Below are 14,856 nucleotides of genomic sequence, written 5' to 3'. Positions count from 1 at the left end.
TTTAATAAGGGGCCAAAAAAATACCTCAAGTGCTGTTTTGGTTTTAATTTAATACAACTCGACACAGGACTGCCACCTCTGAGATCCCAAAAAAAAACATACAACTCGACACAGGACTGCCACCTCTGAGATACCAAAAAAAACATACAACTCGACACAGGACTGCCACCTCTGAGATACCAAAAAAAAAAACATACAACTCGACACAGGACTGCCACCTCTGAGATACCAAAAAAAAAAACATACAACTCGACACAGGACTGCCACCTCTGAGATACCAAAAAAAAAAACATACAACTCGACACAGGACTGCCACCTCTGAGATACCAAAAAAAAAAACATACAACTCGACACAGGACTGCCACCTCTGAGATACCAAAAAACACCAAAAAAAAACATACAACTCGACACAGGACTGCCACCTCTGAGATACCAAAAAAAAAAACATACAACTCGACACAGGACTGCCACCTCTGAGATCGACACAGGACTGCCACCTCTGAGAAAAAAAACATACAACTCGACACAGGACTGCCACCTCTGAGAAAAAAAAACATACAACTCGACACAGGACTGCCACCTCTGAGATACCAAAAAAACATACAACTCGACACAGGACTGCCACCTCTGAGATACCCAAAAAAAAAACATACAACTCGACACAGGACTGCCACCTCTGAGATACCAAAAAAAAAACAACTCGACACAGGACTGCCACCTCTGAGATACCAAAAAAAAAAACATACAACTCGACACAGGACTGCCACCTCTGAGATACCAAGAAAAAAAAACATACAACTCGACACAGGACTGCCACCTCTGAGATACCAAAAAAAAAAACATACAACTCGACACAGGACTGCCACCTCTGAGATACCAAAAAAAAAAACATACAACTCGACACAGGACTGCCACCTCTGAGATACCAAAAAAAAAAACATACAACTCGACACAGGACTGCCACCTCTGAGATACCAAAAAAAAAACATACAACTCGACACAGGACTGCCACCTCTGAGATACCAAAAAAAAAACATACAACTCGACACAGGACTGCCACCTCTGAGATACCAAAAAAAAAAACATACAACTCGACACAGGACTGCCACCTCTGAGATACCAAAAAAAAAAACATACAACTCGACACAGGACTGCCACCTCTGAGATACCAAAAAAAAAAACATACAACTCGACACAGGACTGCCACCTCTGAGATACCAAAAAAAAACATACAACTCGACACAGGACTGCCACCTCTGAGATACCAAAAAAAAAAACATACAACTCGACACAGGACTGCCACCTCTGAGATACCAAAAAAAAAAACATACAACTCGACACAGGACTGCCACCTCTGAGATCCCCAAAAAAAAAAACCATACAACTCGACACAGGACTGCCACCTCTGAGATCCCAAAAAAAAAAACATACAACTCGACACAGGACTGCCACCTCTGAGATACCAAAAAAAAACATACAACTCGACACAGGACTGCCACCTCTGAGATCCCCAAAAAAAACCATACAACTCGACACAGGACTGCCACCTCTGAGATACCAAAAAAAAACATACAACTCGACACAGGACTGCCACCTCTGAGATACCAAAAAACAAAAAACCAGCCTGGTAAAAGTTTGAACCCTCTTTAGAAATTATCTATGCATCCAACACCTCGATAGTAGTACTGCTATAAAGTATTGACAACCGATTGCGCGTCAATTGCAGTAGGGTTGTGTCCTTATTGATGGATCTGACGTGTGCTCAGCTAGAGTCCCGGGAAGGCATAGTGAATTTTATTTTATTAGATATTTTGTCATAATAAGTAATACAGAGTAGTTGTGGTCTCAGTACAAATTGGCTTCCTTTTATTTATTGTATTTATTATTTATTTATATATTTTTTGCTGTAACATTGCCATTGCAACCTTATGCCGAGTTTTGCTTTCATCGTTAAAGGCAACTGAAGCCAGTAATGCAGCTGCTTGTGCCTCTGGTCTGGGATGGAATCGCATGTAGCGACACTTAAAAGATTAAAAGGACGTGGGGTTCGGATTAAAATAAAGTTTATAAAACTCGGCAGAAAGACACATTGCAAAAGCTAGACAGACAAGCTGCGTCCAAACGACAGGTTCAGATTGCAAGCGCTAGTCTCTAACGAGTCACTTAAGATAATTTTCTTGTGTGTATACAGATGTATATATGCATGTGATTTGTACAGTAAATACTTTTTTTTTGTAATCCATAGATTGACATTTTTTGTGCAAAACTAACAACACTCCCCTTGGTCATCGAGGGTAAGTATTGCCGTTTGCACTGGACCCTAACTGTGTTTTCAGCTTCAACATGTGCAGGACAGACTCTGCCATGCAACAGTATACCCTGGCAGGATATCTAGAATCGTCCCTGCCATGGATCTTGTAGTGCAGGGCTGTCCAATCACAGCCCTGGAATGGATCTGGTAGTGCAGGGCTGTCCAATCACAGTCCTGGAATGGATCTTGTAGTGCAGGGCTGTCCAATCACAGCCCCGGAGGGCCCTTCCGCTCCAGGTTTACCAGGTAAAATGATGTAATTAATTATTCAGGGTCTGGATGGAGATTCAGTTAACAGTAAAAAAAAAAAAAAATGAATAAGATGGAGTGACAAACCTGAAATAGCAATTTAGACAACAGCTAATAACATATATCAGGCTTAAAGAGCATTGAAAGCAAGAGAGAACAAGTGGGTCTTGAGGGTTGATTTGAAGCGAGCGACTGTGGGAGCTTCACCCACTACAGCTTGGAGAGAAACTTTTGCAAATAACTCCTGAATTCATTGAATTGCATGAATAAACTCTGAAGGAATGTATCCTAAGTTGTGGGTTTTCCTTGCTCCAGGTTTTTCATGGAGTTGCACAGCTGGTAACTTGCAATCCAGTGTCCATGTCTTTTCTGGTGAGTACTGTGTGTCAGTCATTACAAAGAGAAATGAGCTGCCCGTCCTTCAAACCTGTCAGCAGAAGAACAACGTCAAGCACTGTGCTGGTCTCTGGAATCGAAGCGCTGCTGTCTTGTATAATAAAACAGTGTACTACATGGTATTGTTAGAAACTTGCACTAGCCCTGCTGCGCCCAGCCCCGGGGCTCAGAACTGCTTTTAATGAAGTCGTCTATTATTGCAATGATCAGGAGCCAGGAGTTTAATGTTAAATACTTGTTTTTCATAGCTGCATGAACTGCTCTTATCAGTAACCCTGCAGACTTGCGCTGTGATGAGAAGTGTGGTCAGTGAATCCAGAGCAGATTTTTAAAAAATCAAACCAGTGGAACTGAAAATCAGAATAGGCAAACTACTGCTGGTCTAATTTAATTGAAGACTTTAATAAACCACACGTGTAATTAATAAAATAGTAAGAGAATGGAACACACAGCCACATGGTAAAATGCATGAGACTTTTTAGAAGTCGTTTTAAGATGTCTGATTAAAGCACAAAGTGGTCTAATCTATATGAATTGTTTCTGTATCACTGATTACTGAGCGGAAGTTGAAATTCTCACACTGTGAGGTGTTTTCATGCAGGTAGGTGCAGGATAGAAATGACACATCGTGAGGTGTTCTGATTACATTTGCACACTGCTGTACCTGAACAAGGGAGGTTCTGAAACCCAGGACTGGGTCAGCGGGACTGGTGCCAGTTTGAAGCGCTCAGATGGTGGGAATGACCAGTCCTGCCCCTGACCTCAGTACAGGACCCTGACCCCGACCCCCTGTCCTTCCTCTCTCCCCAGAGGTGGGTCTCGGAGAAACTGAGCGTCGAGAGCTTGAGGGATCTGGAGCTGTTTGGAGGTAAGAGCCCCACGTGAGTGATGTGAGTGCAGATTCTCTGCTAATGAAGCTACACCTGGAGCAGGAGTCGCAGCATTGGACAACAAGACGTGCTTCTCAAGGGTTCCGTCCCGGTTAAATACATTTAAGTTTGGCAACTGGAACAGGCCCGTATTGAGTTTTAAAAAACGAACACATAGCGGGTGGATTATTGAAGAGTCCTGTGTGGGTTAGTGCCAGCGCTGGGAGTTCTTCATGTACTAGTGTGCTTTTCTGCATGTGTTTCCCAAATGATTGACCAGTTAGACAGGGTGGGAAACTCTTCTGGACAGTGCAGTGTGTGTGTGTGTTCATTTCAGACAACATTCCTGCCATGGTATCATCCGTTGCATGATATCTTTCATACAGTCCTATATAAATTCTGTTGTAGGAACCAATAGAAAACTGGTCAGTTCCAGCAGTGTTTGCTGGGTTTTTTTTAATGTTTTTCCCAGCACTACTAATTGCCAGATACTCCCTTGTCAACGTGGGATTTTGGTCCAAATTTGGGAGTTTTTTTTATTTTTTTGACGAGCATGTAATACTAATGTAGTGAATATATCTGAAATTACTTCAGCCCCTTTCACACTGTCTCTCCTAACCGGGTCTGGACCTCGGTCACATTCCTGCGTAGTGTGAAACTATGTACCTGGGCTGACTCAACGACCAGGCCCGGGTTGAGCGAGACAAAATGCATGACGGCCGCTCGTAAGCCGACGAAATAAGAGAGCCATGCCTGCGTGAAGGTTTCACTTCTGCAAGAAACATTTCTGTTTATTCAGTTCAGCCGTATTTTTGTTGATTTGTGATACAGCGTGAGCCAGATTGCAGCCGGGATTAAGACCGTAACAAGCTGCTTCAAGGGCATTGATACACACATTGTGTACGTGCGTCTGTCACCCAGATCAACCCTGCTTTAACAAAAGCACTGTGAAATCTCATAGCCGACCCACATGACACCTGGTCCTGACCCGGGTAGGTTCCGACCCGGGTAGAGCAGACAGTGTGAAAAGGACGTTTGTGTCAAATGACTTGGTGTACTAGGAATAGGAAAGGCACACAGTTTCTAATGTAAACGGGGCTGGACCCCCCTGCCCTGGAGCCTGCATGCTCATGTCACGTGACCGGTCTCTGTCTGTACTGTGCTCAGTGCAGTACTGTGATGGCAGTGTATGTACTTGTTTAAAGACGAGCCCTCCCTTTCTTTTGGGTTTCTTCACCCCAGAGCAGGCTCAGGGGAGCTCGCACGGGAAAGTAAGTGTGCTTTTAATCCAGCTGTGTGGTGTGCATCAGTGCATGGGAAGGCATTGTGAATGTGCTTCGCAGTGGAACACATCTCATCTGCAAGCTGGGTTTCATACAGGAGAATGTAGCCCCAGTCAGACACAGCAGGTCCCACTTGTTACAGATTAAAGTAGCCCTAAATAGGGAATTGCACTAAAGTTTTGCATCAGCAATGTATTCAAACCTGCATTGACTTCTAGTGCCACTACTGGCTTCTTGTGACATTGGATCAGATGGACGAATCTTGAATTTGAAGCAAAGATCTCAAAGGTAAAGACTTGGACCCTTTTCTATGAATTTATTTTTTTTTTTTTTCGAAAGTCAACAACCTTTAACAATGTAACTTTTTTTTTTCCAACAATCTTTTATTTTTTTATTTTTTCCCAACAAAATCATTTTTGGATTTCTTGTGCCATTTCCAGATGCCTGACACAAGTCTCAAATACTTTGAGGAAATTATCAATTTAAAGGTTTGGGGGGGGGGGGGTTCAAAACCAACTAAATTTTTGACCCCCTTATAACTGGTGACCCCTTGACCCGATCAGACAGACAGCCTTTATGAAACCCTGTTTTGCCTTAACATTTTTTTTTTGTTTATTTTTTTGTTCTGTGATTCTAAAACACTTGTAAAGAATTTCACCGTGAGGACAGAATTAACACTGTGTTGTGACTCTGAGTAGTTTGGCTGTCTGTCTGTCTGTGTCTGTGTTGCTTTGGCTCCAGGTCTTCGTGGCTGTGGTGAATTGGATTACTCTTGGTTTGGATACTTGAGACTGGGCACAGCAGGGAGGGATTGCAAAGCAGTTTGAGCTATTCCAAGTTTTACTGGGAGAATAAACAAGATCAACCCGTCCTGAACTTATTGAACCAGGAGTTGTAAAACTGGGAGGAGGAGGAATGGGTCGGTCTCTTTATAGGGCGTCTCGTTCCCACTCCTTTTTTTAAGTGGCCTAATGAGGTCCCACACATTAGTGTGCAAGTAATTTATTATAGGAATGGGCTGCAAGGATAGCGTGGATCTTCATAGCCCCTGAATCGTGACTCGTTTCACTTGTGGTTTGAAAGCTGTTGACCAACCTACTGTTCCCCTTGCTCACAGGATTCTGGGTGGATTCTCCTCTCCCCCTGTGTATTTCTCACTCTCTCACTGGTGTTTGGACCCTGGCAGTGCAGCAGGGAGATTGCAGGATTGTGTTCATTGAAAGAATCTTATTTCTGTGCTTTTCTCCCCTTCAGATCTGCTGCGTGTGTTTGTGTTCTCCTCCATGCTGCCCCTGACAGTCCTGCTGTGGCACAGCCTAAAGAGACTGAAGGCATGTTAGGAAGAGCATCGTGCACCATATGACAGGCAGGCTGAGACAGAGACAGGCACAGACAGACAGCCACACACACAGGCACAGGCACAGGCACAGGCACAGACTACGAGTTAAGGGTTAGACACACAGACGGAGAAGGCTCACAGGCAGAGACAGGCACACACAGGCACAAGCAGAGACAGGCATTGGTATTATAGCACAGTGTCTGGTGGAAAGTAGACTCTGTTGAACCACCAGCTTCAGAATCAGCATGGGTGTGAGTGGACAGCAGGGGCAGACTCCTTATTGCTGCTGCCCCCGCAGAGCCATTATGTTTCCTGGGTATCCATCTTCAAAATCCCTAGATGCAGCACATGCAATACATTCACGTCTTGCTTAAGCTGCAGCGGTTACACCACAAATAGAATAGTTGATGCTATTCTAGCGCTGTGAACTGTGATTGAGTTCAGACTCCAGCAGTGTGAGGGCTGCATGGCTTCAGTAATTTACAGTAGAACCTGTCATAGCCCACCCTGGAAGAGACCGTCCCCTCTGATGGAACCTCTGGCATTTACACAGCTGAACGGTGCTGATGGAAACTGGTTTCATTACGGGTCTAAAACAGTCCATTCAGTTCTTAGCAGGACCGAAGGGATTCCGTTCAGATGAAAGGCGGTGTGTTTGGGAATGCAGTTGCACTTTTTACAGTCACTTCACGTAAAGCAAATGCCCAGTTTAACCATCGGTAAAAGAAAACAAGAAAGCGAGGGATTTCTAAAGTTTTTGAATGCGGTTTTATTACTTGCCAAATACTGTGCTGTGGTGCTTTAAAAGCATTGCTGTACCTGTGTTTTTAGTTTATAATGCCCTGATGTTAATGAAGTAACCGCAACACAGTGGATTGACTCTCGCACATATCCAACCCAGAACCAGTTCAATCCATGTGACAGGCTCTACTGTGATGCCAAGTTTTGAGTGAAAAGGCTCTTGTCTTGAGTACAGTGTTTGTGTTGCTCACCCCCTTGTGATTTTATTAAATTAATTCTGCATGCATTTGTTTATAAACTTTTAAATGCATTCTAAATCACGGCTTTGATCTCCCAGCGCGTTCTGGTTGAGGCGATCGCTGCTGCTTTGCCCCAAGGGATAGCACAGTGGGAGGGTTAAGAGAACAAGGACAAATAACAAAAGCAAGCTAGATGAATGCTAGTGGATGTTGTGTGTGTGTGTGTATAATTCCCAGTCCTTAGCTCCCGTGTGTGTGTTTGTGTGTGTGTGTGTGTGAGCAGTGCATTGGTACACTCCCTGTGTAAGCTGGGGTCTGGTGTCTGTAGCTAAATTGGTCTACAGTCATTTTTTGTCAGTGTCTCCTCACTGTAGGTCAGGCCTCAGGCAGTATCCTTTGTTATGCTGATTTAGGATGTTGTCTTGTTAAATCTGCACTACGCATCTAAATGAATTTGTTCGTCTTTTCCGAAAGAAATTGAGAGACACACAGTACTAACAGTGATGGTGCCTGGCTTCTGGGACACTCTGAATTTACACTGTACTGGAAAACTATAAGAAACTAAGTTAGGAAGAGCCCCTTTCAGCTGATACCGTGATTCACAGACCTAGGGAAACTGTGATAGAATTCCCGTGCTGCACTCTGCAGTGAGGCATGTACTCTCTCAATGTGTTTCTGTGTCTCTTGTTAAAGACAGAGCTTTGCTTACACATGGGTGATGTGGCACAGTCTGTGTTCCAGCTGGTCACGACCCTACCGTTTGTAACCTGCTTTCTACCATAAAAACTGTCATGATGTGAAGCTGGGGCTTTTCAATTCAAGGGGCTTCGCTTCGGGGCTACTGCATTAGGAGTCTCACGATTTTTATTCATCTTCATTTCCAAAAGAATCCGATTTTTATTTTAATCCAGATTTGTTTTTAAAAAAAATAAAAAGAAAGAAATCAATCAATCAAACATCCTCCTAGTGCAATATCTCCTTGTGTTTACAAGCGATCATTTTGCTCAAGATTTTCTTTTGAGGCCGCTGTGCTTTTTCATTGATGTGTAGTTAGGTGAAGTCTTGCCAAAGCCAGGACCAGCTTGTATAGCTGAAGTTGAGTGCTGATTGGAGGAAGTGTGTGTGTGATTGTTGTTGATTGGAGGCAGTGCCTGCGTGATTGTTGATTAGAGGAAGTGTGTGTGTGATTGATTGGAGGCAGTGTGTGTGATTGTTGATTGGAGACAGTGTGTGTGTGTGTGTGTGTGTGTGTGTGTTGATTGTTGATTGGAGGCAGTGCCTGCGTGATTGTTGATTGGAGGCAGTGTGATTGTGTGTGTGTGTGTGTGATTGTTGATTGGAGGCAGTGTGTGTGTGTAAGTGATTATTGATTAGAGGCAGTGTGTGTGTGTTGATTAGAGGCAGTGTGTGTGTGATTGATTGGAGGCAGTGTGTGTGATTGTTGATTGGAGGCAGTGTGTGTGTGTGTGATGTTGATTGGAGGCAGTGTGTGTGTTGGACTAACATTGAGTTGAGGCAGTGTGTTGTCACACAACAACTAGGGTGGTCTGCTGTCACACACGTGTGTGATTGTGATTGTGTGTGTGTGTGTGATTGTTGTTGATTGGAGGCAGTGCCTGCGTGATTGTTGATTAGAGGAAGTGTGTGTGTGATTGATTGGAGGCAATGTGTGTGATTGTTGATTGGAGGCAGTGTGTGTGTGTGTGTGTGATGTTGATTGCAGATTGGAACACACGCACTAACACTAACTCCGTCACTTGGACACACCATGTGATTGTGTGTGTGTGTGTTGATTGGAGGCAGTGTGTGTGTGATTGATTGGAGGCAGTGTGTGTGTGTGTGTGTGATGTTGATTGGAGGCAGTGTGATTGTGTGTGTGTGTGTGTGTGATGTGATTGGAGGCAGTGTGTGTGTGTAAGTGATTGTTGATTAGAGGCAGTGTGTGTGTGATTGATTGGAGGCAGTGTGTGTGTGTGTGTGTGTGTGTGATTGTTGATTGGAGGCAGTGTGTGTGTGTGTGTGTTGATTGTGTGATTGTTGATTGGATGTGTGTGTGTGTGTGTGTGTGATTGTTGATTGGAGGCAGTGTGTGTGTGTGTGATTGATTGTCGATTAGAGGCAGTGCCTGCGTGATTGCTGATTGGAGGCAGTGTGCGTGTGTGAGATTTGTTGATTTAAAGGAATTGTGTGTGTGATTAGAGGCAGTGCCTGCGTGATTGCTGATTGGAGGCAGTGTGCGTGTGTGAGATTTGTTGATTTAAAGGAAGCGTGTGTGTGATTTGTTGATTAGAGGCAGTGTGTGTGTGTGTGTCTGTGTGATTGTTGATTAGAAGAAGTGTGTGTACACTGCCTGTCCTGACAGTTTATTTCTGCTTCCCAGGCTAATGAAGAGAGCTGTGAATCTTTAGCCTCTCTCCCTCACCAGGAAGCCATGGGTAGCTTTCTGCCAGACAGTTGTTACTATGACCTTCTCACCATCATAGGTACTGGTGTCTGTGCCTGTGTGTCTGTCTGTCTATCTGTCTGTCTCTGTGTGTGTGTTTTGTGTTTCAGTGTGTGTGTGTGTCTCTGTGTGTGTGGGGGTCTGTTAGCAGTGATGCTTTTACTCCCTTGCAGGACGAGGTTTGGAGGAGCTGATGACTGTAAACCTGGGCAGGTACCGGCCCACAGGGGAGCCCGTGTGCATCCGCAGGATCCACCTGGAGTCCTGCACCAGCGAGAGGGTCAGCTTCCTGCAGGTGAAGGTCCCTCCCACAGCCAAGGGGCATCGAACCGGGGCCACCAGGGAATCCTGGAAACTTCGCTCCTCCTAAAGCAATATATTTATGTGCAGAAAAATGTTATTTGGATGTTGAGTGTTTTAATGATTTGTTCTGTAAAGAGCTCCACGGGAACGGTTCTGGCGGCTACAATCACTTTGAGTTGGAGATAAAATGATGCTTAATGCTTCTAACTGCATTCTGAAGTATGTATTTCTTTATTTTTCTCTTCTAGAGTGAACTTCGTGTTTCCAAACTATTTCACCATCCCAACATTCTGCCCTATAGAAGTATCTTTATAGCAGAAAATGAACTGTGGGTAATCACTCCCTTCATGGCGTATGGTAAGTGACTGGGGTACTGGGGTACTGTCCTCACTGTGGTTGATGCAAGTCTTTGTTTATAAATATGCAACTATAATGAACCGGGATAACCAAAGAAATGATTTGCAATCTTTTTTAATAAATCAGTCCAGGGGGAAAAAAAAACAAAGTCTGAAAACATATGAAATAAGGGTATTTCATTTGAAAAAAGGATTGTATGTATTCTGTATACACACAGTGTAGCAGTCCGTCTAACCCCCTGTGCAAGACAGGCATGTCCACTGTCCAATCACCCTGTCCAGTTGCCCTTTCAGAAGCCTGGAGTTTGTGCAATCAGTTTAGTACAGTGTGGCTCCCTTATTGCTGCAAGAACATCTTCACAGTAAACTGAAGCCTGAAAGCTTTGAGGGTGACACAGTGGGAGTGTCTCTCTCTGAGGCCGACACGGTGGGAGTGTCTCTCTTTGGGGGTGACACAGTGGGAGTGTCTCTCTGAGTCTGACGGTGGGAGTGTCTCTTTCTTTGAGGGTGACACAGTGTGAGTGTCTTTCTCTGAGGGTGACACGGTGGGAGTGTCTCTCTCTGAGGGTGACACGGTGGGAGTGTCTCTCTCTGAGGGTGACACGGTGGGAGTGTCTCTCTGAGGGTGACATGGTGGGAGTGTCTCTCTTTGGGGGTGACACGGTGGGAGTGTCTCTCTGACATGGTGGGAGTGTCTGTCTTTGGGGGTGACACGGTGGGAGTGTCTCTCTTTGGGGGTGACACGGTGGGAGTGTCTCTCTTTGCTGGTGACACAGTATGCTTCCCCCTCCCCCCAGGCTCTGCCAAGGATCTGATCAGCACCCACTTCACCGACGGCATAAGTGAGCTGGCCATCGCCTACATCCTGCAGGGGGCGCTCAAAGCCCTGGATTATATCCACCACATGGGCTACGTACACAGGTAAGGACCAGGCCCACAAGCAGAGTCACCGACACACAGCTGCCCTCCACACTTCACTGGGAGTGCTATTGACACAGCTGCCCTCCACACTTCACTGGGAGTGCTATTGACACAGCTGCCCTCCACACTTCACTGGGAGTGCTATTGACACTGCTGCCCTCCACACCTGTTGGGAACACAGTGGGCTGTAGAGTGGAAAGCGCATCTTGTTGTTTATGAAATGGAGCCTCGATCAGAACTGCACAAGCCTTTTTGTTTAACTGAGCTGTAACTATATAATATAATATCCACTGCTTTTTAATATCCATTTACAGGCAATTCTTATGAAGTTAAAACCCATCTTCTACAGAGTCCCGGCCAAACTGAACAGTTGCTTCTTGTAATAAGAATTCACTCAACACTGATTTCCTGTTTTGTGCAATTATCCCCAGGGAAGAAAAAATGGAATAAAACAAATTGTCTTAGTTCAAGCAGCTGTGTGTAAAGGATATGGGGGGGAAATGTATTGGCCTGCATCCAGACAAGCTCTGTACTGTGTTTTAGTGCTGTTTTGGGACTTCTGATCCTGTGATGCATTTTGAGTTGGCATAGACTGACAGTATGCATTTGGCTTAGACTCCTGATAATAAGAATTATGAATAGGAAACTTTTTTTTTTTTTTTTTTTTTTTGTTTGCCAGTCCCTTGAAATTAGTATTCATGAGTTGACTGTGTGTCTAGTATGTGTGTATATATATATATATATATATATAAATGAGAGAGATACAGATATAGAGAGAGATACAGATATAGATATCACTGTTTGAAAAAGAAACCTCACTGCCGCTCCTCTCCCCTGCAGGAGTGTGAAGGCGAGTCACTTGCTCCTGTCCTGCGACGGGCAACTCTACCTCTCTGGGCTACGGAGTATCTTCAGCCTGATTGGGCATGGGCAGCGAGCGCGCGTGGTGCACGACTTCCCCCAGTACAGCGTCAAGGAGCTGCCCTGGCTGAGCCCGGAGGTGCTACAGCAGGTAGAGCACTGTGCCCTCCTCCCTCCACTGTGTACTCTACCTCACCCTCCACTGCATCCTCCCTCCCTCCACTGTGTACTCCACTGCATCCTCCTGTACCCTCCGCTCTGTACACTCAACACTCTGCTCTAACACCCCTCTCTCTCTCCCCCACTTTGCAGACACTGCAGGGGTATGATGCCCGCTCTGATATATACAGCCTGGGTATCACTGCCTGCGAGCTGGCCAATGGACACGTCCCATTCAAAGACATGCCGGCGACACAGGTGAGTGAGAAGTGACCCCTCGCCCCTTGCATCCTCTCAACATTTTCATGGGGGGGGGGGGCATTTTCATATCAGAAATGTAGATTAATTATGTACTAGTCTATATCTGAGCTGTCAAAGGTTCAGTGATTGCAGTACGCTGTGCCCCCTGCAGATGCTGCTGGAGAAGCTGAACGGCACTGTTCCCTGCCTGCTGGACACCAGCACCATACCCCCTGAGGAGCTCCGCTTGGGGGCCGACCCCGGAGCAAACGGAGAGCCCAGCCCGCACCCCTACAACCGCACCTTCAGCACACACTTCCACAGCTTTGTGGAGCTGTGTCTGCAGAGGGACCCTGAGAGGAGGTGGGACCCCGAACCTGAGCAGAGTCCAAACCCTGAATGCTATATTGTACATTCCTCCCTTGTACACTATATTGCTCTGGGCAGTCGAGTGCATGCTCCACCCTCCCTTACGCACTGCTGCTGTGAACAGACAGCTCCCTGTAGCAAACCCTCCCTCCCTCAAAGTGTTGCACTGAGCAGTCTTGTGCATATTCTTATTTTAGGTATGTGTTTTGCTTTTTTAAAAACATTAGTATTGTAAGTGTGTTTTTAGAAACAGCAAGGTGGGTTAAAGGTTGGAGGGGTGAAAGCATGTTTTAACTTTAACAGCACGTACAGTAGAACCAAGTACAGAAGGAACTCAACCAGTAGTTTTTCTGTCAGACTTGTTACAGTTGTATCCCCACAGATTCTGAGAGTTTAACGTTTTGAATCTGCTTTTTTATTTCTGTCTTTTTTCAGACCGCCAGCCAGTGCTCTTCTCGGACATTCCTTCTTCAAGCAGGTAAGGATCTTAATTCATCTTTCAGACCCAATTCCCTTGAACTGCAAGTATGCCTGTGCTAGTAGTGAAACACATGCGTGAGGCACCGCACAGGGCAGCAGGGCCAGTGTTTAATTGAGACTGAGACAGCCAGACCGCTAGAGGTGCTCGAATGAAATCGCCAGTGTGCCCATGTGTCTTTTCCTTTGCGCTTTTGCAGATTAAGCGGCGTGCCTCGGATGCGCTCCCCGAGCTGCTCCGCCCTGTCTCCCCCATCACACACTTTGAGTGCGCCCAGCCTCACGACTCCCCCACGGGACCAGCCAGCCTGGAGACCAGCCTGAGCCAGCTGGAGGTGGAGGACTGGGACTTCTGAGAGAGGAGGAGGAGACTGAACAAGCTAGAGGTTATAGGACAGGGACTTCTAAGAGACGGGAGGGAGAGGAGATAGGGGAGGGACTGAGACAACTGGAGGAGGGAGTGAACACAGCCGAGCCCCCACCTGAAACTCTCGTCCACACTGAGCTCCTGAAGCCGGCCGCTGTGTGACTGAGAGGCGGTGAGAGCAGCGCAGGTTTGGAGGAGTGCAGCAGTGTTGACGAAACATTGCTCTGACTGTTCGTTTTCCCATCTTCTCTCTCTTAACGTAGTTCAGTCTCTGCACAGACAAAGCTTAGGGTACAGTAAACTCAAATTTTTCTGTCTCCCTTCATGATTTTGTCTTTTTTTTTTTTTCTCCTCCAGCAATTTTTATTAATTTTTTTTTTACATCCTGTTAAATGGTAATTTCTGACTCGACAGTCAGTTATATTGGCTATACACATTTTTTAGGAAGAGTCTTTAACAGTGATAAAATAAAACTGTTCTTTGTAATCACCCCAAAAACACAGCGACTGTCGGCCTGTGTCTCTTGACGGCGTTCAGGTCTTTGTTGTACACCTTTAGCCTCGGAAGTCCCTTCCAGTCCAGTTCTTTGTCCCAAGCAGGTGCATCTTGAGCCAAACTAATTGTGGCCCTGATTGGAATGGATCACCAGGGGCAGAGTTGTGCACCACAGGCTTGAAAATGTAACATCCACTTCCAGCATCAGAGCCTAACGGAGGAGTTCAGGACCCTGGCTGCTGGTTCAGTGGGGGATGAGACTGGAATGGCATGCCTCAGTCTCAGGGATGTTTGTCTGGGAGGGGGAGACTGAACTGTGGTGTTTGGTGCTGCTCTGAGCTCTTCAGGTCTTTTTTTTAATTTGAAATGCTCTGTGTGTTTCTTTTAAATCTACTACTGAGGTCAGCGAACCACAAATAAAACTTGACTATGGAGAAA

General features: G+C 45.5%; 1 protein-coding gene across 6 annotated transcripts in view; it reads left to right on the top strand.

The window, feature by feature from the left end:
- strada (STE20 related adaptor alpha) overlaps positions 1–14,856 on the top strand; it is a 15,337-nt gene extending 481 nt beyond the window's left edge. For 2 of the 6 annotated variants that reach the window (XM_041231578.1, XM_041231577.1), the window contains exons 2-14: positions 2,246–2,294; positions 2,876–2,932; positions 3,767–3,824; positions 6,363–6,439; positions 9,808–9,910; positions 10,044–10,165; positions 10,422–10,530; positions 11,327–11,450; positions 12,291–12,462; positions 12,624–12,728; positions 12,883–13,073; positions 13,515–13,557; positions 13,757–14,856. In XM_041231578.1, the coding sequence (XP_041087512.1) occupies positions 2,921–2,932; positions 3,767–3,824; positions 6,363–6,439; positions 9,808–9,910; positions 10,044–10,165; positions 10,422–10,530; positions 11,327–11,450; positions 12,291–12,462; positions 12,624–12,728; positions 12,883–13,073; positions 13,515–13,557; positions 13,757–13,912 (1,272 nt within the window). In that variant the 5' untranslated portion in view covers positions 2,246–2,294; positions 2,876–2,920 and the 3' untranslated portion in view covers positions 13,913–14,856. Of the gene's footprint in view, positions 1–2,245; positions 2,295–2,467; positions 2,558–2,875; positions 2,933–3,766; positions 3,825–5,067; positions 5,097–5,326; positions 5,397–6,362; positions 6,440–9,807; positions 9,911–10,043; positions 10,166–10,421; positions 10,531–11,326; positions 11,451–12,290; positions 12,463–12,623; positions 12,729–12,882; positions 13,074–13,514; positions 13,558–13,756 lie in introns of those variants that run through there. The other 4 variants (XM_041231581.1, XM_041231580.1, XM_041231579.1 and 1 more) reach the window with 4 other exon arrangements.

This window comes from Polyodon spathula, chromosome 28, assembly GCF_017654505.1.
Source record: "Polyodon spathula isolate WHYD16114869_AA chromosome 28, ASM1765450v1, whole genome shotgun sequence".
Classification (NCBI taxonomy): domain Eukaryota; kingdom Metazoa; phylum Chordata; class Actinopteri; order Acipenseriformes; family Polyodontidae; genus Polyodon; species Polyodon spathula.
The sequence above is the reverse complement of the archived record's forward strand: the minus strand, read 5'-3'. Positions and strand labels throughout refer to the sequence as shown.